The 26,189-nt window shown below is 42.3% G+C and overlaps 1 protein-coding gene across 3 annotated transcripts in view; it reads right to left on the bottom strand.

Moving 5' to 3' along the window:
• Positions 1-26,189, bottom strand: part of LOC115195911 (neural cell adhesion molecule 2) — a 446,035-nt gene that overhangs the window by 79,407 nt on the left and 340,439 nt on the right. For all 3 annotated transcript variants that reach the window (XM_029756255.1, XM_029756257.1, XM_029756256.1), the window contains exons 6-7: positions 5,633-5,750; positions 856-1,025 (exon numbers count right to left, since the gene is read on the bottom strand). In XM_029756255.1, the coding sequence (XP_029612115.1) occupies positions 856-1,025; positions 5,633-5,750 (288 nt within the window). The remainder of the gene's footprint in view (positions 1-855; positions 1,026-5,632; positions 5,751-26,189) is intronic.

Raw genomic sequence — 26,189 nt, 5'->3', positions numbered from 1 at the left:
GAGCCAGATATCTCACCGGATGTATAATTGTGAAGCATCTGGTTGGCGTTTCCACTCAATGCCAAATATGGTGATAAGGAGAAGCCCAGTGGCCGGCAGTGGGAGAAGATGGAACAAAATGGATTTTGGCCGACATTATGCATATGTTCTCATGGATAAGGGTGGATATAGTTATTACACACGTGCCCTTCACAGAGTATGTGTTCCCCCTAACGGAAATATGGAAATACATTCTAGAAAAGGGCTGTCCAACCCTGTTCCTGGAAAGCCAGCCTCCTGTGGGTTTTCGCTGTAACTCCAGTTGTAACTAACCCATCAACCAGCTAATAATTAGAATCAGGTGCGCTAGAAAAAGGTTGGAGTGAAAACCTACAGGACGGTATCTCTCCAGGAACAGGTTTGGGGAGCCCTGTTCTTGGTTCTGCCCCCCTCCATGCTTGTTCTGCTCACTATGACTTATTTGTTCTCATTGGAAACAACAGGCTGTGTTCTATCTTGGGTTATTTATAAAAAATCTTTGGTAATACTCAGGAATATGTAGCTTATGTTGCTTATAATGCACAGGAAACATGTAGATTATTATAGTGCCTACTGATTTCTATAGGCAAAAGTAAATGGGTATGCTAAAATGACATGAATTCTTGGTCCAATTCTGTTTTTCTGGTCGAAGCAACATAAAAAAAGCAGATACAATCCAGGTACAGTAGCATGACAACATTAAGATGGCTGAGAAGGACATTATATTTTGGTTGTAATTATTTTATGTGACGTGAGACCATTTGACATGTTTACTTAAATTTGAGAATGTCATAACATAAGTATGGATGCCCACGAAGAACATGCTGCTACACTCACCGAACACTTTGAGGAAGAGCTCCCTCTCCTCTGCCCCGGCCTTGTTGGTGGCTCGGCAGGTATAGTCGCCCCCGTCCCCCTGGATGATGTTGCGGATGGTCAGGGTACTCCTGCCTGCCTCCATGGTGTTGAGGACATATTGCTCTGACCTCTCCAACTGCTGGCCCTTCCTGTGTACAGAGATACAGTACAGGTAGTGATGATTAATTTGTACAATACACATAAAAACATATAGGCTAGAGGTGCACAACCAATTCAACTACACACAAATGCAAACATAGAGATAAAACATGTATATCCTAATGCCTGCACACAGACACAAACACCCCCCCCCCACCACCACCTTGATACGATAAGCATAAAATAGCTTTACTGCATTTCAAAATAAATTTCTGTCACATGCACACATCCCCCACACACATTATAATGATGTTAAAACTCCGTCTCTCAAGGAGAGAGCGAAAGAGAGGGAGGATAATTGAAAGTGGACTGAGAGAAACATTGAGGTATAGTAATAAGGCTGGAGGGAGCCAGGGAGGAAATGAAGAACTGTGCGTGTGTGTACGTACAAGCTGGTCTGTGGAGCGGGCAGCGCGCTAGGCACAGGAAATTACACTGGCCGTATCAGAGTCTATGACTGATTGAAAGCAGGCACAACCAGCCAGCCAGGTGGAAACACCACACGCCACAACAGGAAATGTAACTGAGGGAGGAGGGGAAGGAGGGTGTATGAGAGAAAGAAGATGAGAAAGAAAGAGGTGTCCTCTTGCTCCTTAATACCATTAATACCAGAATGGTTATTAGTGTAGTCTTGCAAACCAGTGTGAGGGGGAGGGAGGGGGGTATGGTTATGGTGGCACAGTGGTCAGATTGCAGTTGTCATGATGAAGAGAACACAATGGACATAGTGGAGTTGTAGTCAGAGTTGAGTTGTTGTCAGTGATGACCTGTGGTCAGTGTGTGGAGCGATGATCAAAGTGTTAGCGTGAAGCTGCAGTCAGGATGGAGTGACGGTCAGGGTTGAGTTGTGGTCAGTGTGGAGTAGTGTTCAAGGTGGAACAAAGAGGGCAGTACACTCTTAGACAAAAAGGTTCCAAAAGGGTTATTCAGCTATTCCCATAGGACAAACCATTTTGGTTCCAGTTAGGACCCTTTTTGGTTCCAGGTAGAACAATTTTTGTTTCCATGCAGAACCCTGGGTTTACATGGAGCCCAAAAGGGTTTTACCTGCAACCAAAAAGGGTCCTTCAAGGGGGATCAGCCGAAGAACTCTTGAAAGCATCTTTTTTTCTAAGAGTGTACGATGATGTGATCACATGCGGCCACAGTACAGAGTCAAGCTTGGTGGTCAGGATGGTTAAAAACCATAGCTTTCTAAACCATTTATTTGAACTCAATACAGTGTGACAGTCTACATGGAGCAATTAGGCAAGCCAGTGGTGCAAGGCGAGGCACATCGAGATATCATTTTCACAGGATAAACCTAGATTTAACATTTCAATTGCTTTCTGTAATTACATGGCCAATTAAAACTCCATCTCTCCCATTGATAGAAAAGCTATTACAAGAGTGAATTTGAGGCGGGGGACCAAAAAAATGGTCAGTCAAAATCCTTCCCACAGCCAATACAAAAACTGTTATATTTGGAGCCACTCCAAAGGTTATATGCATGGCACAGTTCAGACTTTTCTTCTGAAACTTGAAAATTAACTTTGACATGTTCACAACATTTATGAATTCCTCCCACACAACTGTATTAGCATTTGATAGAGCATCATATATATGAATGCACATTTGGGAGACCTCCTAAAGTTTCCCAAATCTCTCCTCAAGTATCTCTAGCCACTCCACTTATTACATCTCTTCCAGCACTAGCACACATGATTGAACTAATCAAAGGCTTGATGATTAGTTGACCAGAAGAATCTGGTGTGCTAGCACTGGAATATACAAAATAACAGGAAAGGCTGGAAAGGCTTTCGCGAAAGAGAGGTTGGGAAACACAGATCTAGAAACAGAAAAGAGGGTTGTTGTCTTGCTGTGAAGAGGGCAGAACAAGCCATTAACTCACGAAAGTTACCAAAATGTTACAGGTGTAGGATCTGTTGCAGATGAGTTTTATGATTTACATAAATTCACTGAAAACCTTCACTAACATACAGGAACAGTATTGCACTTTTCAGTTTTGTCCACCTAATCGCCTAACCACCAGACAAGCAACATTGTGGACTAAACGTTCAAATCCCGTTGCTGCAAGATTATTTTGCTACGACAATACTGGTCAAATTAAGATCCTACATCTGTAACAGGATAACAGTGTTGTGTTCATTAGGGCATACAATGAAAAGTGTTTTAAAGCGTTTTGCAATGGAGGAAACATCTGCATTTCTCATTGGACAAGCCCAAGTGGTTCCTCCTTGTTTCAGACTGTTTTCTTCCATTTGGTGCCTAATGAACACAACCCTGTTATTATAGCTTCTAACACCATGCTAATGAGTGTGTCACTCAGGTTCAGGATATATGCAACAGCTGTTGTATGAATGAATGAGTGTGTTAGGAGTGTGTTAGATGAAACATGTTACTGATGCAGGTATGACTAATGTCACACACGGTCCAGATGGCGGCACACTCTAGAAGGCCATGTCACAGTGTCAACGCGATGTCATCGTTTACAGTGTCTGTCGACAGCACTGGCTTGTGAAGAGTGTGTGTGTGTGTTAGTATGCGTGTGTGTCATTTAGAACATTGGGACATTGAAGGAGGCACTAGTCTGTAACAGTGATATACAGTTGAAGTCGGAAGTTTACATACACTTAGGTTAGAGACATTAAAACTTGTTTTTCAACCACTCCACAAATGTCTTGTTAACAAACTATAGTTTTGGCAAGTCGGAGGTGTACCTGTGGATGCATTTCAAGGCCTACCTTCAAACTCAGTGCCTCTTTGCCTGACTTCTTTGGAAAATCAAAAGAAATCAAAATATCTTGGCCATGTTCTGTTATAATCTCCACCCGGCACAGCCAGAAGAGGACTTGCCACCCCTCATAGCCTGGTTCCTCTCTAGGTTTCTTCCTAGGTTTTTGCCTTTCTAGGGAGTTTTTCCTAGCCACCGTGCTTCTACACCTGCATTGCTTGCTGTTTGAGGTTTTAGGCTGGGTTGCTGTTCAGCACTTTGAGATATCAGCTGATGTAAGAAGGGCTATAAAAATACATTTGATTTGATTTTGATTTGAAATCAGCCAAGACGTCAGAAAAAAAATTGTGGACCTCCACAAGTCTGGTTCATACTTGGAAGCAATTTCCAAATGCCTGAAAGGTACCACGTTCATCTGTACAAACAATAGTACGCAAGTATAAACACCATGGAACCATGCAGCCATCATACCGCTCAGGAAGGAGACGCGTTCTGTCTCCTAGAGATGAACGTATTTTGGTGCGAAAAGTGCAAATCAATCCCAGAACAACAGCAAAGGACCTTGGGAAGATGCTGGAGGAAACAGGTACAAAAGTATCTATATCCACAGTAAAACGGGTGGATATGAAAGGCCGCTCAGCAAGGAAGAAGCCACTGCTCCAAAACCGCCATAAAAAAAGCCAGACTACGGTTTGCAACTGCACATTGGGACAAAGATCGTACTTTTTGGAGAAATGTCCGCTAGTCTGATGAAACAAAAATAGAACTGTTTGGCCATAATGACCATCGTTATGTTTGGAGGAAAAAGGGGGAAGCTTGCAAGCCAAAGAACACCATCCCAAACGTGAAGCATGGGGGTGGCAGCATCATGTTGTGGGGGTTCTTTGCTGCAGGAGGGACTGATGTACTTCACAAAATAGATGGCGTCATGTGTGAGGAAAATGATGTGGATATATTGAAGCAACATCTCAAGACATCAGTCAGGAAGTTAAAGCTTGGTCGCAAATGGGTCTTCCAAATGGACAATGACTCAAAGCATACTTCCAAAGTTGTGGCAAAATGGCTTAAGGACAACAAAGTCAAGGTATCACAAAGCCCTGACCTCAATCCTATAGAAAATGTGTGGGCAGAACTGAAAAAGCGTGTGCGAGCAAGAAGGCCTACAAACACCTGACTAAGTTACACCAGCTCTATCAGGAGGAATGGGCCAAAATTCACCCAACTTATTGTGGGAAGCTTTTGGAAGGCTACCTGAAACGTTTGACCCGAGTTAAACAATGTAAAGGCAACGCTACCAAATACTAATTGAGTGTATGTAAACTTCTGACCCACTGGGAATGTGATGAAAGAAATAAAAGCTGAAATAAATCATTCTCCATACTATTATTCTCACATTTCACATTCTTAATATAAAGTGGTGATCCTAACAGACATAAAACAGGGAATTTTTACTTATTAAATGTCAGGAATTGTGAAAAACTGAGTTTAAATGTATTTGGCTATGGTGTATGTAAACTTCCGACTCCAACTGTATAAACCAGACTACAGTTGTTGACATCGCCATAATATGAATCAAAACATACCCCAAATGTGGTTGAGCTAGTGGTCTGGTTGGCTAATAGTTTTGTCAAAGAATGGGTGGATTGCATTTGGTTTGCCAAGCCACAAGTGTATGAAGAAGTTTAGATGTATGAATAGGACACATTAATCATGTATATTAGGTCACAAGGTTGCAAATCGTTTTGCAATGTAACACAAAAACAAGGGTTTCTTATTGAAGTTCAGGTAATGCTTACTCTGTGTTCTTCCGTTTTGTGCTTAATGAACACAACCGTGACGTAGTGTGTCGGGGGCTAACTGTACCTGTGCCAGGTGACCTCGGGGTCGGGGGATCCTGATGTGACGCAGGTGAAAGTCACTGACTCCTGGTAATCTGCTGTGGCATTGAATGCCTGCTGTAGTACCGACAGCACAGGAGGAACTATTAGGAACAAGACAAAGATGACAATTAGTAGTGAGAACGTCATCAAATTACACATATGAGAGCAAAACTGTGGCAGTGAAACAATATGCACACAGGCAACTAGCATTGTCACCTTCCCCACCCCATCTTCAAATGAAGATGGTTGTGACTTAAGAACAAGACAGATCAACAAGAACGTCGGCCGTGCACAGTGGTTGTGCAGAGAGTGGTCGTGATATTGCCTCTGACCATAGAATATCAGCCATTTTTTTCGAATTTCTAAACGATTCTACATGTTAATTCGCCACCGTTCAACACCAAGTGATTTACTGTGCACGGTCAATGTTCGTGTTGGACTGTCTTGTCCTTAGAGGGGAAATGGGGACACTAATGTCACTCTGCAGTCTTCCAAGGGACAGGTAGGCAGGTACTCATGCTAGCAATGGGAGCTAGCATTTAGCCTGTCATCCTAGCCTAGCTGGTTAACCAGGGTAATAGTGTTAGCCAGCATGTAGCATGTCAACGAAGCCTAGCTAGTTAACCAGGCTAACAGTGGTAGATTGCATTTACCCTGTCATCCTAGACCTAGCTGGTTAGCCTGGTTGACAGCAGTAGCTAGCACTTAGCCTGTCGTCCTACACCTAACTGGTTAGCCTGTATGAAAGCAGTAGGTGTATTCTTCCCTATTCAACCAGGACACTTTGTGTAGCCAGAACATCCAGCTACCCCCTTTATTTACAATAAAAACAATTATTTACAACAAAATTATCTGAAACAAAACCAAAATGAACTGAAAATACATCCAACAAATTTGTAGTCACAAGCTTGACATAGTGATTGCGTGCTTGGAATATGGGACCAAATGCTATACTTTTGACTACTTTATTTATAAGAATCTTTAGAGGTGTCAATTTTGACCCCTACCTTTTTGAGAGAAAAGTATTACTTGTTAAACAAAATCTCATTCTCTAAGCATTTGTATAGCGTAACTAAGTATTTTAATTATTTATATAGTCATTATTGCTCATCTTTATCAAGAGACCCCACTGTATATGAATATCAAAACTTTCCAAGCTTCAGGCTATTGAAATGGCCAAGCAATATCAATAGCATGTGTTTTATTCAGTACTACTGTGCCACAGGTTGAGCTAAGAGAATTTCTCTCTCTCTCTCTCTCTCTCTTTCTCTCTCTCTCTCTCTCTCAGACAAGATTACCATTGATTTGCTTGCCAATCGAACACCATTCTCTCAAGTCCCTGATCCAATACAGTTCATTCCCACATCAGTGAGCCTCATTGAAAACAGCTCAGTAAATGGGAGACCCATACTAGGCACAGAGACAGCAACATGCTAAGTAGCCGAGATAATAAATGTTTAATTCCCTTTATCATTTCAATTTCAAAGACTTGGAGAAGAAGAAAGGTTGAGAGATATATGGGGGTAAACACATGCTCCCTTGTGCACACAAACATACGGTAATAGACAAAATGCCCAGAAACACACACATATGCATGCACACACACACATATAATTGAACTAATACATTTTTTGATCATACAGTGTAATTGACTATAATCAATCGCAAAAAATGTGTGGGAAAAATCTACCTAAATCAAACTTATTTTTGAAGGTCGTCTGAACAACGGTTTTGAAGTTTGAAAAGTTTGAAAAGACTACAGCTCCGTTTGTATTTAAAAGTTGTTTCAATTGGAAAAGGGTGAGGAAAAAGCAGGTGTAGCCGATGGGTATCTGCCTCAAATGACTCAGCCTCTTCCCTGGCGAACTTTTCTTTTCAGCCGGCCAATCAGAAGAGGAGTAGGACACTGCTGAGTTGACCCCTATCCACCAGCCAATCAGCGGGAGGCCAGCCCTTTGATGATAACGCCAGAGTCTGTGAGGGAAGGGTACGCTAGGCTAGCTACACTGTCTGCATGATAATGTCAATGCTAATACTATTCAAAAACATCTGAGCCGTATCGTGGTTTACTCCATTATAGACCAACTCTGTACTGACTGACACACTGACTGATGTAATTATTCCCTCCTCAACTAAAACTTAGAAATATGTTTTTACACTATTTGAGTGAATCTATAGTTTAATATATAATTCTGAGGCTTGGGGGAAATTTACCAACTTTGGGACAAGAAAAACACACAAATGACTACACATATTTATGTTACTTAGGGCCTTACTTTGGATGTTTCTTTCTTTAGTGTGTCACTTATTGTCTCCTAAGGTCTAGTTCACTTCTTAAGGCACGTGTGACTATACTTCAAATTCCATTAGGACCACATATAGTATCTATGATTTTTAGAGGGCCTTACTTTGGGCTCTTTAGAGGGGTTTCCTTCCCTCCATTCTACTTAGTGTTCCACTCCTTAGGACTCTTAGGTTAGTCTTAGTCTTTCCCTATTTCCTCCCCTTTAGAAAGTTCCCACTGGACACACTACATAATTTCAAAGTGGATCATTATTTATATTGTATTTTATTTAACCTTTATTTAACTAGACAAGTCAGTTAAGAACAACTTCTTATTTACAATGACGGCCTACCAAAAGGCAAAAGGCCTCCCACGGGGACGGGGGCTTGGGATTAAAAATAAATACAATATAAATATAGGACAAAACACACATCATAACAAGAGAGACAACACTACATAAAGAGAGACCTAAGACAACAACATAACAAGGCAGCAACATATGACAACACAGCATGGTAGCAACACAACATAACAACAACATGGTAGCAACCACAAAACACGGTACAAACATTATTGGGCACAGACAATAGCACAAAGAGACAACAATACATCACACAAAGCAGCCACAACTGTCAGTAACAGTGTCCATGATTGAGTATTTTCTTTGAATGAAGAGATTGAGATAAAACTGTCCAGTTCGAGTGTTTGTTGCAGCTCGTTCCAGTCACTAGTTGCAGCGAACTGAAAAGAGGAGCGACCCAGGGATGTGTGTGCTTTGGGGACATTTAACAGTATGTGACTGGCTCAATGGGTGTTGTTTGTGGAGGATGAGGGCTGCAGTATATATCTCAGATAGGGAGGAGTGGGGCCTAAGAGGGTTTTATAAATAAGCATCAACCAGTGGGTGTTGCGACGGGTATACAGAAATTACCAGTTTATACTCCTCTGTAGAGTTAAGTGATGTTTCCAATAAGGAGCATTGGTGGCAAATCTGATGGCCGAATGGTAAAGAACATCTAGCCGCTCGAGAAAACCCTTACCTGCCAATCTAAAAATTATGTCTCTAGCATGTGTAGGATGGTCATCTGAATCAGGGTTACTTTGGCAGCTGGGGTGAAAGAGGAGTGATTATGATAGAGGCAACCAAGTCTGGATGTAACTTTAACCTGCAGCTCTGATATGTGCTGAGAGAAGGACAGTGCACTGTCTAGCCATACTCCCAAGTACTTGTATGATGTGACTACCTCAAGCTCTAAACCCTCAGAGGTAGTAATAACACCTGTGGGAAGAGGGGCATTCCTCAAACCAAACCACATGACCTTCGTTTTTGAGGTGTTTAGAACAAGGTTAAGGGTAGAGGAAGCTTGTTGGACACTAAGAAAGCTTTGTTGTAGAGCATTTAACACAACATCCGGAGAGGGGCCGGCTGAGTATAAGACTGTATCGTCTGCATATAAATGGATGAGAGATTCCTACTGCCTGAACTATGTTGTTGATGTAAATTGAGAAGAGCATGGAGCCTCGGATCGAGCCATGGGGTACGCATTTGGTGACAGGCAGTTGCTGAGACAGCAGATTTTTTGACTTTATACACAGCACTCTTTGAGAGAGGTAGTTAGCAAACCAGCCCAAAAACCCCTCAGAGACACCAATACTCCTTAGCTGGCCCACAAGAATGGAATGGTCTACCGTATCAAAAGCTTTGGCCAAGTCAATAAAAATAGATTTGCCGGTTCTTGCTGTGAGATGTTACCCCACTCTTCCACCAAGGCACCTGCAAGTTCCCAGACATTTCTGGGGGGAAATGGCCACAGCCCTCACCCTCCGATCCAACAGGACCCAGACATGCTCAATGGGATTGAGATCCAGGCTCTTCACTGGCCATGGCAAAACACTGACATGCCTGTCCTGCAGGAAATCATGCACAGAACGAGCAGTATGGCTGATGGCATTGTCATGCTGGAGGGTCATGTCAGGATGAGCCTGCAGGAAGGGTACCACATGAGGGAGGAGGATTGGTCATGTCAGGTGGAGCGTTGAGATTGCCTGCACACCGCCCCAGACCATGACGGACCCTCTACCTCCAAATCGATCCCGCTCCAGAGTAGAGTCCTTGGTGTAACACTTATTCCTCCGACGATAAACGCGAATCCAACCATCACCCCTGGTGAGACAAAACCGCGACTCGTCAGTGAAGAGCACCTTTTGCCAGTCCTGTCTGGTCCAGCGATGGTGAGTTTGTGCCCATAGGTGACGTTGTTGCCGGTGACGTCTCCCTTACAACAGGCCTACACGCCCTCAGTCCAGCCTCTCACAGCCTAATGCGGACAGTCTTAGCACTGATGGAGGGATTGTGCGTTCCTGGTGTAACTCGGGCAGTTATTGTTGACATCATTTACCTGTCCCGCAGGTGTGATATTCGGATGTACCAATCCTGTCCAGGTGTTGTTACACGTGGTCTGCCACTGCGAGGACGATCAGCTGTCCATCATGTCTCCCTGTAGCATTGTCTTAGGCTTTTCACAGTACGGACACCGCAATTTATTTCCCTGGCCACATCTGCAGTCAGTAGAAAGCCCTCTTTAGTGTCCTAAGTTGTCGTTACTGTGACCTTAATTGCCTACCGTCTGTAAGCTGTTAGTGTCTTAACGACCGTTCCACAGGTGCATGTTCATTAACTGTTTATGGTTCATTGAACAAGCATGGGAAACGGAGTTTAAACCCTTTACAATGAAGATCTGTGAAGTTATTTGGATTTTTGCAAATTATCTTTGAAAGACAGGGTCCTGAAAAAGGAACATTTATTTTTTTGCTCAGTTTATAAGCAATTTAGAATGTATTATCTCATGATCAAACGCTTTGGATAAATCTAAAAAGATACCACGAGCATATTCATTGTTGTTAAGGTCTTGTAACGCCCTGGCCATAGAGAGGGTTTTTTAGTTCTCTATTTTGGTTAGGCCAGGGTGTTACATGGGTGGGCGTTCTATGTTTATTTTTCTATGTTGGTTTGTTTCTTTGGTTGGCCGTGTGTGGCTCTCAATCAGGAACAGCTGTAGTTCGTTGTTGCTGATTGGGAGTCATACATAGGCAGCCTGTTTTTCCTTTGGGGTTTGTGGGTGATTGTTTTCTGTTTAGTGTGTATTTCCTGACAGAACTGTTTCTGGTCGTTTTTGGTTTTCTTTTTGTATAGTGTTCATTCGTTTATTAAAATTCCTAATGGTGAACACATCCTCCGCTGCACCTTGGTCTCATTGCGACGACGGCCGTTTTTTATCCACAAGACGGACGATTTTATCCACAAGTTGAAAAAGAGGCATATCTGTGGAGTACTTTTATGAAAACCATATTGGTGCTCATATGGAATATAGAAAAACGTGTTGATTTAAATGTTTCAACATTCTATTACACACCAATTTTTGTTGGATTTTAGAAAAACATGGTAGTACTAATACTGGGCGAAAATATGTAAAATATCTTGGATCCACAGATTTATAGAGGGGGATAACTTTGGCAATTTTCTTATCTTTAGGAACAATACCAGTTTGCAAAGATTTGGTGAAGATATATGTTACAGGCTCAGTAATCGAGGAAGACACTGATTTCACCAAAGAGACACCAATCTCATCATGACCTGCTGCTGATTTCTACCAATTACCTCCATTACATCAGAAGGATCAAACTGAACCAGAGAAAGGAAATGTCCCTTAATGTAATCCAAGGGATTTCCATCAGTTCTCTCTTTTTGGGGGGACTGAGAGGAACCCACATTCACAAGAAAGTTATTTAATTGACATTAAATAACATCAGGATCACTATAGGTCTTATTTACAACATTACATTGAAATGGAATAATTATAGATCCCTTTATCTTATTCAACAGTCGATTGATGATTTTCGAAGTTGATTTTATAAGATTTAAGGATTCTTGGAATTTTTTGGTAAAATATATTTTGGGGGATATCTTAAGTAGGTGAGGAAATTTGTTCTTATACTTTTTGTAATTTGCAGAATTCAGGGGAGAGGGATTTGTGAGAAACCTTTTATACAAATTGTTTTTTTTTTTAACTTAGGCTTTTTTGAGACCGGTTGTAAACCAAGGTTTCCAGAATCATTCTGGAACAACCCACTCTGACAATTTTATTCAACCTAGCAGAGCTGGTTAGGCTGTTTTCATGTCATCCAGTGTGTTGGTGACTGTAAATGTGCTGCTGGCAACAATTTAATTACGCTTTTTTGCAGATGTTTACGGACACCGGCCATATTCAACAGGTGTTGAGTGTTCGTATATTCATCAGTTCTTCTGCGCTATGGCACACTCAGACAAGAGTGCTCTGAAATCGGAGTAGATGGCCAGACTGAATTTGTGAATGCACTCGAAATGGTTACTTGATTAGTGGAATTATTTGTTAAGATGTTATTTGTACAATGAACCATAATCCCAACTCATGACATTACTACCCTGCATGAATCTGCAGGTAGCTAACCAACCTGGTTCAATGTTAGCTAACTAACATTAGGCTATAGCTAGCCAAGCAAATAGCTCTGAGATATGAATAATAAGATCATACACGTAATGTTAGCTAGCGAGCCATCCAGCTAACGTTAGCTAGCTAACAGCATGCTTTATTTTGAAATGAAACCAATTTCTGTCAAAGTTAGAAATGTGTAATATCTGAAAATATAGCTAGCTAGACTGTCTAACCCGTATACATCATTCATGGATGGACGCGTGTCGGATGCAATGGCCGCCCTTAGTTTGAAAATGTAATCCGGAGACAGGTGTTTTCTCCATCTCCTTAGCTATCATATTTTAATTCCAATTCCACTAATTCCGCAACACTTATGCAGTTTAACAACACAATACATTTAAAAAAAGATGCATTAAACAGGATACTGACATACTGAGCAGCTCAAATAGACAGAAGCAAGCTATATGGCAGACCAATCGAAACTCATCTCTCGGCATGTCCTGCCCACTCTTTATCTCAGCCAATCATGGCTAGTGGGAAGGTTGCTTATTTTTTCTGTGGCTAAACCAACTAGGCTCGTAATTTAACAATTGTATTCATATTTACAGATGGCATACAAGTTTGTTATTAAGGCACATGAAAGTGCACGTTAGAAAAGGCATTTCTGCCAAAAAACGCATTTTGATTAAAAAAAGTGTACTTTCAAAATGCTCTCCTGTGAAGTAGTGACCCGCGACATACGTCTAGTTTCCTGAAACAGGTCACATTTAATTAATGCTACTAATCATTCTCAACTGTTCATTTCCAGCTGCCAAAGAAAAGTGTAAAATTGGAAAGTGGTCAGAAATGTCAGTATAAATCATACCTGTATTAGCCACATTATTCAAAGAATTAGTAAAAACATTATCAATAAGGGTGTCAGATGAACTGGTCACTCTTGTGGGCTTATAGATGAGGGGAAACAGATAACTGGAGTATAAAGTATTCAAAAAAATCTGATGTCAGTGAGTGGTTCTCACTTTTAAATACATTTACTGTATGTTGTAATCACCCAATAGAAAACAAATGTTATCTTCATTATTAATCAAATCCAAGGATACCAATGAAACTTCCAATGTCAGAATCAGGTGGCCGATAGATGCATTCAATTACCACATTTTTACCACCTAAAAATGAACAGGAGGGAATTTCTATGAAAAGAGATCCAACATCAATGTTATCAGATGTAAGTGCGAGGTCCTCTCTTACAAAGAATTGAAAACTTTTATGAACAAAAATGGACACTTCTCCTTCCACTCTTGATGTTTTACGGTGGTGAACATTATTGTAAGGAGACATGTCATAAAGCATGGTTGTCTCTTCAGTCAACCATGTTTCTGAAAGGGCAACAATGGAAAATTCATGTCTGAGCGAAGACACAATGAACAAGATGGTCATGATTTTTAGGAAGACTGCAAACGTTCAAATGAAAGGTAGAAAATAAGATAGTCTTGGAATTAGATAAACTGCTATACAAGTTGTTAAATTGCTTAACATTATAGTAATCACAAGCGATAGACTCATTTCTGGTAAATTTCAAGAAATTTGAATCTGAATCAACACATTCATGATATTTATAATTTGCTTCATTAAAATCTAATGAGTTAAAGAACATGTTATCATGGTTGATATCCTGCCCAACTAAGAGAGATACACAGTCAGATTCATCCACAGAGTGGAACGGAAAGATAGAATTGCATGCCTCACATGTCCAATACAACCATACATTTCTGTTGGTTTTATCAATAGGGGTGCACATCCTATGGAATACACATTGACACAGTCCACGTAACACCACTGAAGACTTCAGAGGGTTATGACATTTAGAGCAATGTGTGTTTTTGGTAATGAGTTTAGATGACACACATGAACAAAGTAGATTCAATATGTTTATGTACAGTATATGTGGGTGTGTGTGTGTCAAATCAGTGGACTATAGTGGAGTGACTTGCCATAGGCCTACGAGAGGGGGGGTGAACGACCAGCTGATCATACTTCAGGTATGCGATGTTGCCTTTTTTCGTTCTTCAATTAGTCGTGACAGCAGTTCATTCTTTTGAGGCGAACCTTTTTAGAGAAGTCTTCATTGATTTTGGTTCCATTCAGGCACTTGGCTCTCCAGAGCGTCTCCACCTTGTCTTTGAACCTGAGTACTTTCACCACTACAGACCTGGGCCGTCCATCGGGGAAGAAAGTGCCATTCCTATGCGCCCTCTCCATCTCGATGAGTTTAGGGTCCAGTTTGACTTGATCTGCCAGAAGTTTCTTGGCCTTCTGTGTCATGCCAAGTTTCAGTCTTTACATCCTCAATTCCATCGATTAAAATGTTATTGTGCCTCGATTGGTTTTCGAGGTAGTCTCCTTTGTAAGAGTTCTTGTCAAGTGTTTTTGGGGAAATTTCAGCGTTTTTCTATCTATTATAAGCCAGGCTACAAGTTTGTTGTGAGTTAAAATGAGTTCGTACTCAAATCCACTCTCTGCCTCCCAAAAACAAGCTCTGCCAGTGAAATGGCAAGCACACACAAGCAACACAGACTTGATCACACATGCACCAGTATGATAAACAGAGAGAAGGCAGAGGACTTACTCACTGCATGGAGCCTGGCTTCACTTTACTAAACAAGCAGGAGATCACCAACTTGCAAGTTAGCGCTGTGGATACAAGTAGTATGCGGGGCAGTAAGCCAAAATACCGGTTGAAGATGCTTGGGAGAGATAGTGGTAGGAGCATTCGCTTACTCACGGAATGAGCAGTGTAAACGTGCTGTTGTTGGAGATCTGATCCCCTAGTCGTCTTGACTACTTTCTTACCAAAGGTTACGAGTGTTGATAGGAGACAGAAATAATAGGTCAGACCATCAAGTAATTGGTATACACATAACTCTTACAGAATTTCCACGAGGGTCAGGATATTGGACATTTTAAATAAACCAAGACAGAAAATGTATTACTTACGGTTTTCTACATAACATAGGCACAGCAGATCCCCTTATTGTATGGGACACTTTTAAATGTGCCTTTAGAGGCCATGCAATTCAATACTCATCTTTAAAACAAGAACAATTTAGGTCAAAAGAGTTCATCCTAAAAAAGGAAATAGAGGAACTAACAGTACAGCTAGATAGCAATAAAAACTAACATAGTGGCACAGAATAAGTTTGAGGAAAAACAAAAAGAAATGGAGGAACTTATTCAAGAAAGATCAAGTGTAATATATATAGATTTTTTAAAGTGAACTGGATGGAATATGGAAAGAATTTACCCAACATATTTTTAATCTTCATAGGAACATAGAAATGAATTTACAGAAACTTGTTACAAATTACAGTCATCCATGATTCACCAAACACTATTTTGAAAGAAGAAGCTGTCACGGTTGTCGTTGGAAATGGAGGACCAAAACGCAGCAGGTATGTGTATGCTCATCTGGATGTTTATTTACTTTCCAAAATGAATATACAAAAATAACAAAAAAAACGAAACCACGAACAACAAAACAGTCTGACTAGGCACAAGGCTAAGCACAGAACAATCACCCACAAATAACAAACACAAACACACCCTAATATATGGGACTCTCAATCAAAGGCAGATAGACAACACCTGCCTTCAACTGAGAGTCCCAACCCCAATTAACCAAACATAGAAAACGACACACTAGACTCAACATAGAATTCATGAAACTCACCCAGTGCCCAAAACCCCGGAATACTAAATCAAATGCCCTCCTAACTCATACAACACCCAGAACCACATAAAACAAATACCCTCTGCCACGTCCTGACCAAACTACAATACTAAATAACCCTTATACTGGCCAGGACGTGACAGTACCCCCCCCCCCCCTTAAAGGTGCTAACCCCGGAAGCACCTTAAAAACAAAAAACAAAAAAACAACAACCCCAAACAACAACAACAACAAAAAAATTCCCCTTACTAAAGGGAGGGAAGGGAGGGTGGCTGCCGTCAACGACGGCACTGTGATACACCCCCCCCTCCCCAACCCACCTATATCAGGAGGTGGCTCCGGTTCTGGCCATTCCAGGCAGTCGGGCCACTCTGGCAGTTCGGGGCAGTCTGGCCAGTCTGGCCGCTCGGTGCAGTCTGGCCGCTCGGGACAGTCTGGCCGCTCGGGACAGTCTGGCAGCTCGGGACAGTCTGGGCAGTCTGGCAGCTCGGGACAGTCTGGGCAGTCTGGCAGCTCGGGACAGTCTGGGCAGTCTGGCAGCTCGGGACAGTCTGGGCAGTCTGGCAACTCGGGACAGTCTGGCAACTCGGGACAGTCTGGGCAGTCTGGCAACTCGGGACAATCTGGGCAGTCTGGCAACTCGGGACAGTCTGGGTAGTCTGGCAACTCGGGACAGTCTGGGCAGTCTGGCAACTCGGGACAGTCTGGCCACTCCGGCAGTTCAGGGCAGTCTGGCCACTCTGGCAGTTCAGGGCAGTCTGGCCACTCCGGCAGTTCAGGGCAGTCTGGCCACTCCGGCAGTTCAGGGCAGTCTGGCCACTCCGGCAGTTCAGGGCAGTCTGGCCACTCCGGCAGTTCAGGGCAGTCTGGCCACTCCGGCGACTGTTGACTGGCGGGCAGCTCCGACGACTGTTGACTGGCGGGCAGCTCCGACGACTGTTGACTGGCGGGCAGCTCCGACGACTGTTGACTGGCGGGCAGCTCCGACGACTGTTGACTGGCGGGGCTGGGTTTACGCACTTGAAGGCTAGTGCGGGGAGCGGGAACAGGACGAGTCGGACTGGGTTGACGCACTTCCGGGTCCGCACGAGAGACAGGAGCTGGAAACCCAGGGCTATGGAGGCGCACAGCCGGTTTAGATCTTACCTCCTGCACAACCCGCCTTGGCTGGATGGAACTAGTAGCCCTGTACGAGCGGGGTGCTCGTACAGGGCAGACTGGGCCTGATGGTAGCCGTGCGTAGAGCGGGAGTTGGGTAGCCTGGTCCTCGGAGGCGTACCGGCGACCAGATGCGCTGCGCAGGCATCCTCCTACCAGGCTGGATGCCCGCTCTAGCACGGCACCTGCGAGGGGCTGGAATAACTCGCACCGGACTGTGCGTGCGTATGGGTGAGATAGTGCGCTTCTCAGCGAAACATAGCGCTCTCCACCCCATACGCTCCTCCATATAACCACGGGTAGCTGGCTTCCGGCTCTTCCTACGCCTAGCCAAACTACCCGTGTGACCCCCCAAAAACATTTCTTGGGGGTGCCTCTCGTGCTTCTCCCTCAGCGCGTCCATGGCCTCGTACCTCCGCCTCTCTGCCTTGGCTGCCTCAATTTCCCACTGCGGGCGGCGATAATCCCCAGCCTGGTGCCAAGGTCCGGCCCCGTCTAGAACTTCCTCCCAGGTCCACTTCTCCCGCCAGTCCAACTCGAAGTCCTTCTGCTCCTTCCTCTGCTGCTTGGTCCATAGTTGGTGGGTGATTCTGTCACGGTTGTCGTCGGTTATGGAGGACCAAAACGCAGCAGGTATGTGTATGCTCATCTGAAGCAAAGTACTTTAACCATATGTTTTCATTTCAGTCTCCTCCATTTCAAGTTAATTGCAAGGATGTTTTTTATATTAATAGTGTAAAATTAACAGCTATACAAAAAGTCTCATGTGAAGGCCTAATTACAGAAGTGGAACTTCAAGATGCAGTTAAAGCCTTCATGTCCAGGAAAACTCCAGGGATGGATGGCATACCAGTTGAGGTATATCACATATTTTTGATGTACTCAAAGGACCGTTATTAACATGTTTTAACAGCTCCAATAAAAATGGTGACTATCACATACTCAACAAGAAGGTATATATAAATATTCAGTCCACCTAAAAAACTGGAGGCCCCTTACACTTATGTTGTGATGCCAAAATCTTAGCAAAATGCATAGCGCATAGAATTAAAAAGGTATTGTCGGATATTATTCATCCTAATCAGACAGTTTTTTACATGGGCGATACATTGGTGATAATATAAGTACTGGAAACAATAGAACACTATGAAAAATCTGGGAAACCAAGCCTGGTATTTATAGCTCACTTTGAAAAGGCCTTTGATCAAGTTTGACTGGAATTTATATATAAATGCCTGGACTATTTTAATATTGGAGAATCTCTTATACAATGGGCTAAAGTTATATATAGTTAAACTAGGTGTAAAATAGTAAATAATGGCTACTTCTTAGAAAGTATTAAATTGTCAAGAGGAGAAAAACAAGATTGTCTGTCCATTATCGGCATATCTATTTATTATGGCCATCGAAATGTTAGCTATTAAAATCAGATCCAACAATAATATCAAGGGGCTAGAAATCTAGGGCTTAAAAACAAAGGTGTCATTCATTGTATGCTGACGATTCATGTTTTCTTTTAAATCTCCAATATGGATCCCTGCACAGCCTGCACAGCCTCAATTTTTCTAGATAATTAAAACCAAATTATATATTGTATATATATAAGTGTATATTATGTATTGGATATCTAAAAAAACAAATTATGATAAGTGTATATTACGTATTGGATATCTAAAAAAAAACTTGTACATTACCGTGTAGTTGACCAATAAAATGGTCCAACTGATTAATGAATGTCTTTTCCCAGTTTACCTTCCCTGTAGCTCAGTTGGTAGAGCATGGTGTTTGCAGCACCAGGGTTGTGGGTTCGATTCCCACGGGGGGCCAGCACAGAAAAAAAAAAAAATTATGAAATGTATGCATTCACTACTGTAAGTCACTCTGGATAAGAGTGTCTGCTAAATGACTAAAATGTAAATGTATATACTTATGGATCTGCCTACACATAACGACTTGTTTTTTAAATGATATGAGCAAAAACTATTCCACTTTATTTGGAACGGCAAGCCAGACAAAATGTTACGGGCCTATTTATATAATGAATATGAATTCGATGGGGAACAATGAATACTAAAGCATTGGACCTCTCACTAAAGGCTTCAATCACACAAAAATTATACTTAAATCCAAACTGGTTTTCTAGTAGATTAGTAAAAATGGCTCACCTCGTGTTCAGGAATCACCCTTTTCTCCAAAATATCGCTATTTTTAAAACAAGCAATATAAAGCTGGTTGCAATTTCAATTTAATGCAACAGAAAAGACACAACTAATATTATGTTTAAACTCAATATACTAATACACTTTTTTTTATATTACAAAAAAAAGTAATTTTTGTAAATATCATAAATAGGACTGGTGGAGTTATGTCCCACATGTAGTTAACAAAATGTATGCTCTATCCAAAATTTCAACCAACTGAATGCAGCATTACCACAAAAAGGGAAGAAGGTAAGGCATATGTCTGTCAGCCCTACATTAAAGACCAAAATTGGCAAAAAGAAATTTGTGATAAATAAGAAAGTATACCAGTTTCATTTACAGCTGCGTTATGCTGTTTGCAAAATAGGTGGGAGGAGATTTTAGATGTACCGATTCCATGGCACATGGTTTATGAACTGATATACAAAATGACGCCGGATTAAAAACTTTTATCAAAATTATTATACAAAATTCTTGCAACCAATAGAATGTTATCTATATGGGGGATACAACCATCCCAGCTTTGTAGATTTTTCTGCGAAGAGACAGAATCATTAGATCACTTGTTTTGGTACTGCCCATATGTAGCTTGTTTTTGGTCGCAGTTTCAGGAATGGATGAAAAATTGCCACATTTCCTTAGAGCTAACTCTGCAAATAGCACTGCTGGGTGATTTGAAAAGTCATAGCCAATCAATCAATATAGCAATAATACTCTTAGCAAAGGTGTTTATCTTTAATTTACAATCTGTAGAAACTATGAAAATAGAAAGTTTCAGAACTTTTGTGAAACATCACAGCACAGTAGAAAAATATATGGCAGCTAGAAATCAAAACTGGTTAGGTCTTCAGCGATAGATAGGAGGATTTGAGGGGAGCTGAAGGCTGGGACTAAAAACAAACAAAAGATAACTAATGTAAAATATACTGTCCATGTTGCTCCTACCGTGCTATAGAAATAAACTCAAACAGGATGTACCCATGACAAGAACTATTCAACGCTGGTCTGACCAATCGGAATCCACACCTCAAGATTGTTTTGATCACGCAGACTGGGAAATGTTCCGGGCAGCCTAAGAGAATAACATTGACTTATACACTGATTCAGTAAATTAGTTTATAAGGAAGTGCATTGGAGATGTTGTACCCACTGTGACTATTGTTGGAATCGGCTAAACTTTGAACATTGAGATATTAAATAAATGATTGAGACAAAGCCTTGAATAGAAAGAGTTTGTAAAAAGCCAGAAGGCTTTGGAATGTGTTTGATGGAGGAGAGGAGAGCGATGTGTTGATATAGTGAAGACAGATGGATATCTGTGGATTAGGTGAAGAAGGGGTTGAGGTCAGGAGGTGAGGGGTGAGGTCAGTTTCCCTTAAGGGAGTCATCAGGGTTGGTATCTGGTTACCTTCTTTCCTGTGGAGCCATAAACTGTAAAGAGGAGTGTCTTAAGTAGGATGCATATAAACTGTGACTTCTGAAATGTTTAGCTGTCTGATTTCAGCTGTACAGAATCTTTGGGGATGATTAAACATGGTTAAAGCTTCTCTAGTGTCCGTGAGTTATTTACTCTGAAAAATAAGAACCTAACAGTTGGCGTTGTTGACAGGATTCACCAAGATTTTTAATCAAACCAAAGAATCCAGATTAGTGGAACAGGAGCCGGCACAACAAATAACGTAGGCAAGTACCTACACCTGTTACCACTCATTTTGACATCTTGGGGAGATGAGAATCATAGGCTGAATAATTATAGAATAAGGATTTAGGAAGCCTGAGTTTAATTCTATAGGCCCATTGTGGAAACGACCGGTCGTAAATAAATGGTGTAGGGTAGGTTCCATAAGGTTAGGTCCCGAGTGGGGGTAATTCTCTGCAAGATCCATAGCGCTAGGCTAAATATGGTGTAGGGTAGGTTCCATAAGGATCGGTCCCGAGTGGAGGTTTTTCTTCTGCGAGAACCAGATAAAAATATAAGAGCCACGCTAATATACGTGAAGGGTAGGTTCCAAATAGGATAGGTCCCTAGTGGGGGTATTCCCCTGCGAGATCTGTAAAAAAGGACAAAAGTCCCCATTGCAGTGAGTTTTAAGACGAGAGTTCTTGAAGATAGTGAGTTAAAAAACGAAAAGAAAGATAGGATAATCGAACACTGTTTGGTTTACGTGTAGAAGCAATGAGTTATTTACTCTGAAAAATACGAACCTAACACTATTAAAACCTACCCTAACCAGAAACAGTGGATAGATGGTGGCATTCGCACAAAACTGAAAGAGCGAACCAGCGTATTTAACCATGGAAAGATGACTGGGAATATGGCGAAATATAAACAGCGTAGTTATTCCCTCCGCTAGGCAAACAAACAAGCAAAATGTCAGTACAGGGACAAAGTGGAGTCGCAATTCAACGAGTCAGACATGAGACGTATGTGGCAGGGTCTACAGGCAATTACAGACTTCAAAAAGAAAACCAGCCAATTCATGGACACCGACGTCTTGCTTCCAGACAAACTAAACCCAATTTTCCCGCTTTAAGGATAACACAGAAGCGGCCCGCTACCAAGGACAGTAGGCCACCCCTCTCCTTCTCTGTGGCCAACGTGTGTAAGACATTTAAAAGTGTTAACCCTCACAAGGCTGCCGGTCCAGATGGCATCCCTAGCTGCGTCCTCAGAGCATGAGGACATATTCAATCTCTCTCTATCCCAGTCTGCTGTCCCCACATGCTTCAAGATGTCCACCATTGTTCCTGTACCCAAGAAAGCAAAGATAACTAACTAAATGACTATCGCCCCGAAGCACTCACTTCTGTCATCATGAAGTGCTTTGAGAGACTAGTCAAGGATAATATCACCTCCACCTTACCTGCCACCCTAGACCCACTTCAATTTGCATACCGCCCCAATAGTTCCAAAGACGATGCAATCGCCATCACACTGTACACTGCCCTATCCCATCTGGAGAAGAGGCATACCTATGTAAGAAAGCTGTTCATTGACTACAGCTCAGCATTCAACACCATAGTACCCTCCAAGCTCATCATTAAGCTTGAAACGCTGGGTCTGCAATTGGGTTGTGGACTTTGACGGACCGCCCGCAGGTGGTGAAGGTAGGAAACAACATCTCTACTTCACTGACCCTCAACACTGGGGCCCCACAAGGGTGTGTGATCAGGCCCCTCCTGTACTCCCTGTTCACCCATGACTGCATTGCCATGCACGATTCCAACTCAATCATCAAGTTTGCAGATGACTTCACAGTAGTGGGCTTGATTACCAAAACGATGAGACAGCTTACAGGGAGGAGGTGAGTGCACTTTGATTGTGGTGTCAGGAAAACAACCTCTCACTCGACGTCAACAAAACAAAGGAGATGATCGTGGACTTCAGGAAACAGCAGAGGGAGCACTCCCCTATCCATATCGACGGGACAGCAGTGGAGAAGGTGGAAAGTTAAGGCCCTTGGCGTACACATCACGGACAAACTGAAATGGTTCACCCACACAGTCAGTGTGGTGAAGAAGGCGCAACAGCGCCTCTTCAACCTCAGAAGGCTGAAGAAATTTGTCTTGTCACCTAAAACCCTCAAACTTTTACAGATGCACAATTGAAAGCATCCTGTCAGCCTGTATCACCGCCTGATACAGCAAATGCAGTACCCACAACTGCAAGGCTCTCCAAAGGGTGGTGCAGTATGCACAACGCATCACCAGGGGCATACTACCTGCCCTCCAGGAAACCTACAGCACCCAATGTCACAGGAAGGCCAAAAATCATCAAGGACAACAACCACCCGAGCCACTGCCTGTGCACACTTCTACCATCCAGAAGGCAAGGTCAGTACAGGTGCACCAAAGCTGGGACCTAGAGACTGAAAAACAGCTTCTATCTAAAGGCCATCAGACTGTAAAACAGCCATAACTAACACAGAGAGGCTGCTGCCGACATACAGACTCAAAATCATTAGCCACTTTAATAACTGGACCACTAGTCACTTTAATAATGCCACTTTAATAATATTTATATATCTTATGTTACTCATCTCATATATATATATATATATATATATATATATATATATATATACTGTATTGTATACCATCTATTGTATCTTGCCTATGCCCCATCACTCATCCATATTTTTCTATGTACATATTCTTATTCCATCCCTTTAGATTTGTGTGTATTAGGTAGTTGTTGTGGAATTGTTAGATTACTTGTTAGATCTTACTGCACTGTCAAAACTAGAAACACAAGCATTTCACTACACTCACATTAACATCTGCTAACCATGTGTATGTGACCAATACCATTTGATTTGTATGTTTAAGCTGGAAGTGGAAGCCTAAGTATTGTTGTCCATTAGTTTACTCCAATTAGGGGATGGGTGGCAGGGTTAGGGGGAAATAATAAAGAAGGAAAATATACTGCTCAAAAAAATAAAGGGAACACTTAAACAACACATCCTAGATCTGAATGAAAGAAATAATCTTATTAAATACTTTTTTCTTTACATAGTTGAATGTGCTGACAACAAAACCACACAAAAATAATCAATGGAAATCCAATTTATCAACCCATGGAGGTCTGGATTTGGAGTCACACTCAAAATTAAAGTGGAAAACCACACTACAGGCTGATCCAACTTTGATGTAATGTCCTTAAAACAAGTCAAAATGAGGCTCAGTAGTGTGTGTGGCCTCCACGTGCCTGTATGAACTCCCTACAATGCCTGGGCATGCTCCTGATGAGGTGGCGGATGGTCTCCTGAGGGATCTCCTCCCAGACCTGGACTAAAGCAGAATCAATAGAATCAATGCCTTCCTCTTGCAGGAACTGCTGACACACTCCAGCCACATGAGGTCTAGCATTGTCTTGCATTAGGAGGAACCAAGGGCCAACCACACCAGCATATGGTCTCACAAGGGGTCTGAGGATCTCATCTCGGTACCTAATGGCAGTCAGGCTACCTCTGGCGAGCACATGGAGGGCTGTGCGGCCCCCCAAAGAAATGCCACCCCACACCATGACTGACCCACCGCCAAACCGGTCATGCTGGAGGATGTTGCAGGCAGCAGAACATTCTCCACGGCGTATCCAGACTCTGTCACGTCTGTCAAGTGCTCAGTGTGAACCTGCTTCCATCTGTGAAGAGCACAGGGCGCCAGTGGCGAATTTGCCAATCTTGGTGTTCTCTGGCAAATGCCAAACGGTGTTGGGCTGTAAGCACAACCCCCACCTGTGGATGTCGGGCCCTCATACCACCCTCATGGTGTCTGTTTCTGACCGTTTGAGCAGACACATGCACATTTGTGGCCTGCTGGAGGTCAGGCAGTGGTTCTCCTGCTCCTCCTTGCACAAAGGCGGAGGTAGCGGTCCTGCTGCTGGGTTGTTGCCCTCCTACGGCCTCCTCCACGTCTCCTGATGTACTGGCCTGTCTCCTAGTAGCGCCTCCATGCTCTGGACACTACGCTGACAGACACAGCAAACCTTCTTGCCACAGCTCGCATTGATGTGCCATCCTGGATGAGCTGCATTACCTGAGCCACTTGTGTGGGTTGTAGACTCCGTCTCATGCTACCACTAGAGTGAAAGCACAACCAGCATTCAAAAGTGACCAAAACATCAGCCAATAAGCATAGGAACTGAGAAGGGGTCTGTGGTCCACACCTGCAGAACCACTCCTTTATTGGGGGTGTCTTGCTAATTGCCTATCATCTCCACCTGTTGTCTATTCCATTTGCACAACAGCATGTGACATTTATTTTCCATCAGTGTTGCTTCCTAAGTGGACAGTTTCATTTCACAGAAGTGTGATTGACTTGGAGTTACATTGTGTTGTTTAAGTGTTCACTTAATTTTTTTGAGCAGTGTATATATATATATATATATATATATAATATACATATAATATATATATATACAGTACCATTCAAAAGTTTGAAAAGTTTGGACATATGGAATCATGTAGTAACCAAATAAGTGTTAAACAAATCAAAATATATTTTATATTTGAGATTCTTCAGAGTAGCCACCCTTTGCCTTGATGACAGCTTTGCACACTCTTGTCAATCTCTAAACCAGCTTCATGAGGTAGTCACCCGGAATGCATTTCATTTAACAGGTGTGCCTTGTTAAAAGTTAATTTGTGGAATATCTTTCCTTCTTAATGCGTTTGAGTCAATCAGTTGTGTTGTGACAAGGTAGTGTGGTATATAGAAGATTGCCCTTTTTGGTAAAAGACCACGTCCATATGAGCAAAGAGAAACAACAGTCCATCATTACATTAAGACATGAAGGTAAGTCAATGTGGAACATTTCAAGAACTTTGAAAGTTTCTTCAAGTGCAGTCGCTAAAACCATCAAGTGCTATGATGAAACTGGCTCTCATGAGGACCGCCACTGGAAAGGAAGTCCCAGAGTTACCTCTGCTGCAGCGGATAAGTTCATTAGAGTTACCAGCCTCAGAAATTGCAGTCCAAATAAATGCTTCACAGAGTTCAAGCAACAGACACATCTCAACATCAACTGTTCAGAGGAGACTGCATGAAATCAGGCCTTCATGGTCAAATTGCTGCAGAGAACCCACTACTAAAGGACATCAATATTAAGAAGAAACTTACTTTGGCAAAGAAACAATGGACATTAGAGCAAAGGACATTAGACTGGTGGAAATCAGTCCTTTGGTCTAATGAGTCCA

This window comes from Salmo trutta, chromosome 6 (genome assembly GCF_901001165.1).
Source record: "Salmo trutta chromosome 6, fSalTru1.1, whole genome shotgun sequence".
Classification (NCBI taxonomy): Eukaryota; Metazoa; Chordata; class Actinopteri; order Salmoniformes; family Salmonidae; genus Salmo; species Salmo trutta.
The sequence above is the reverse complement of the archived record's forward strand: the minus strand, read 5'-3'. Positions and strand labels throughout refer to the sequence as shown.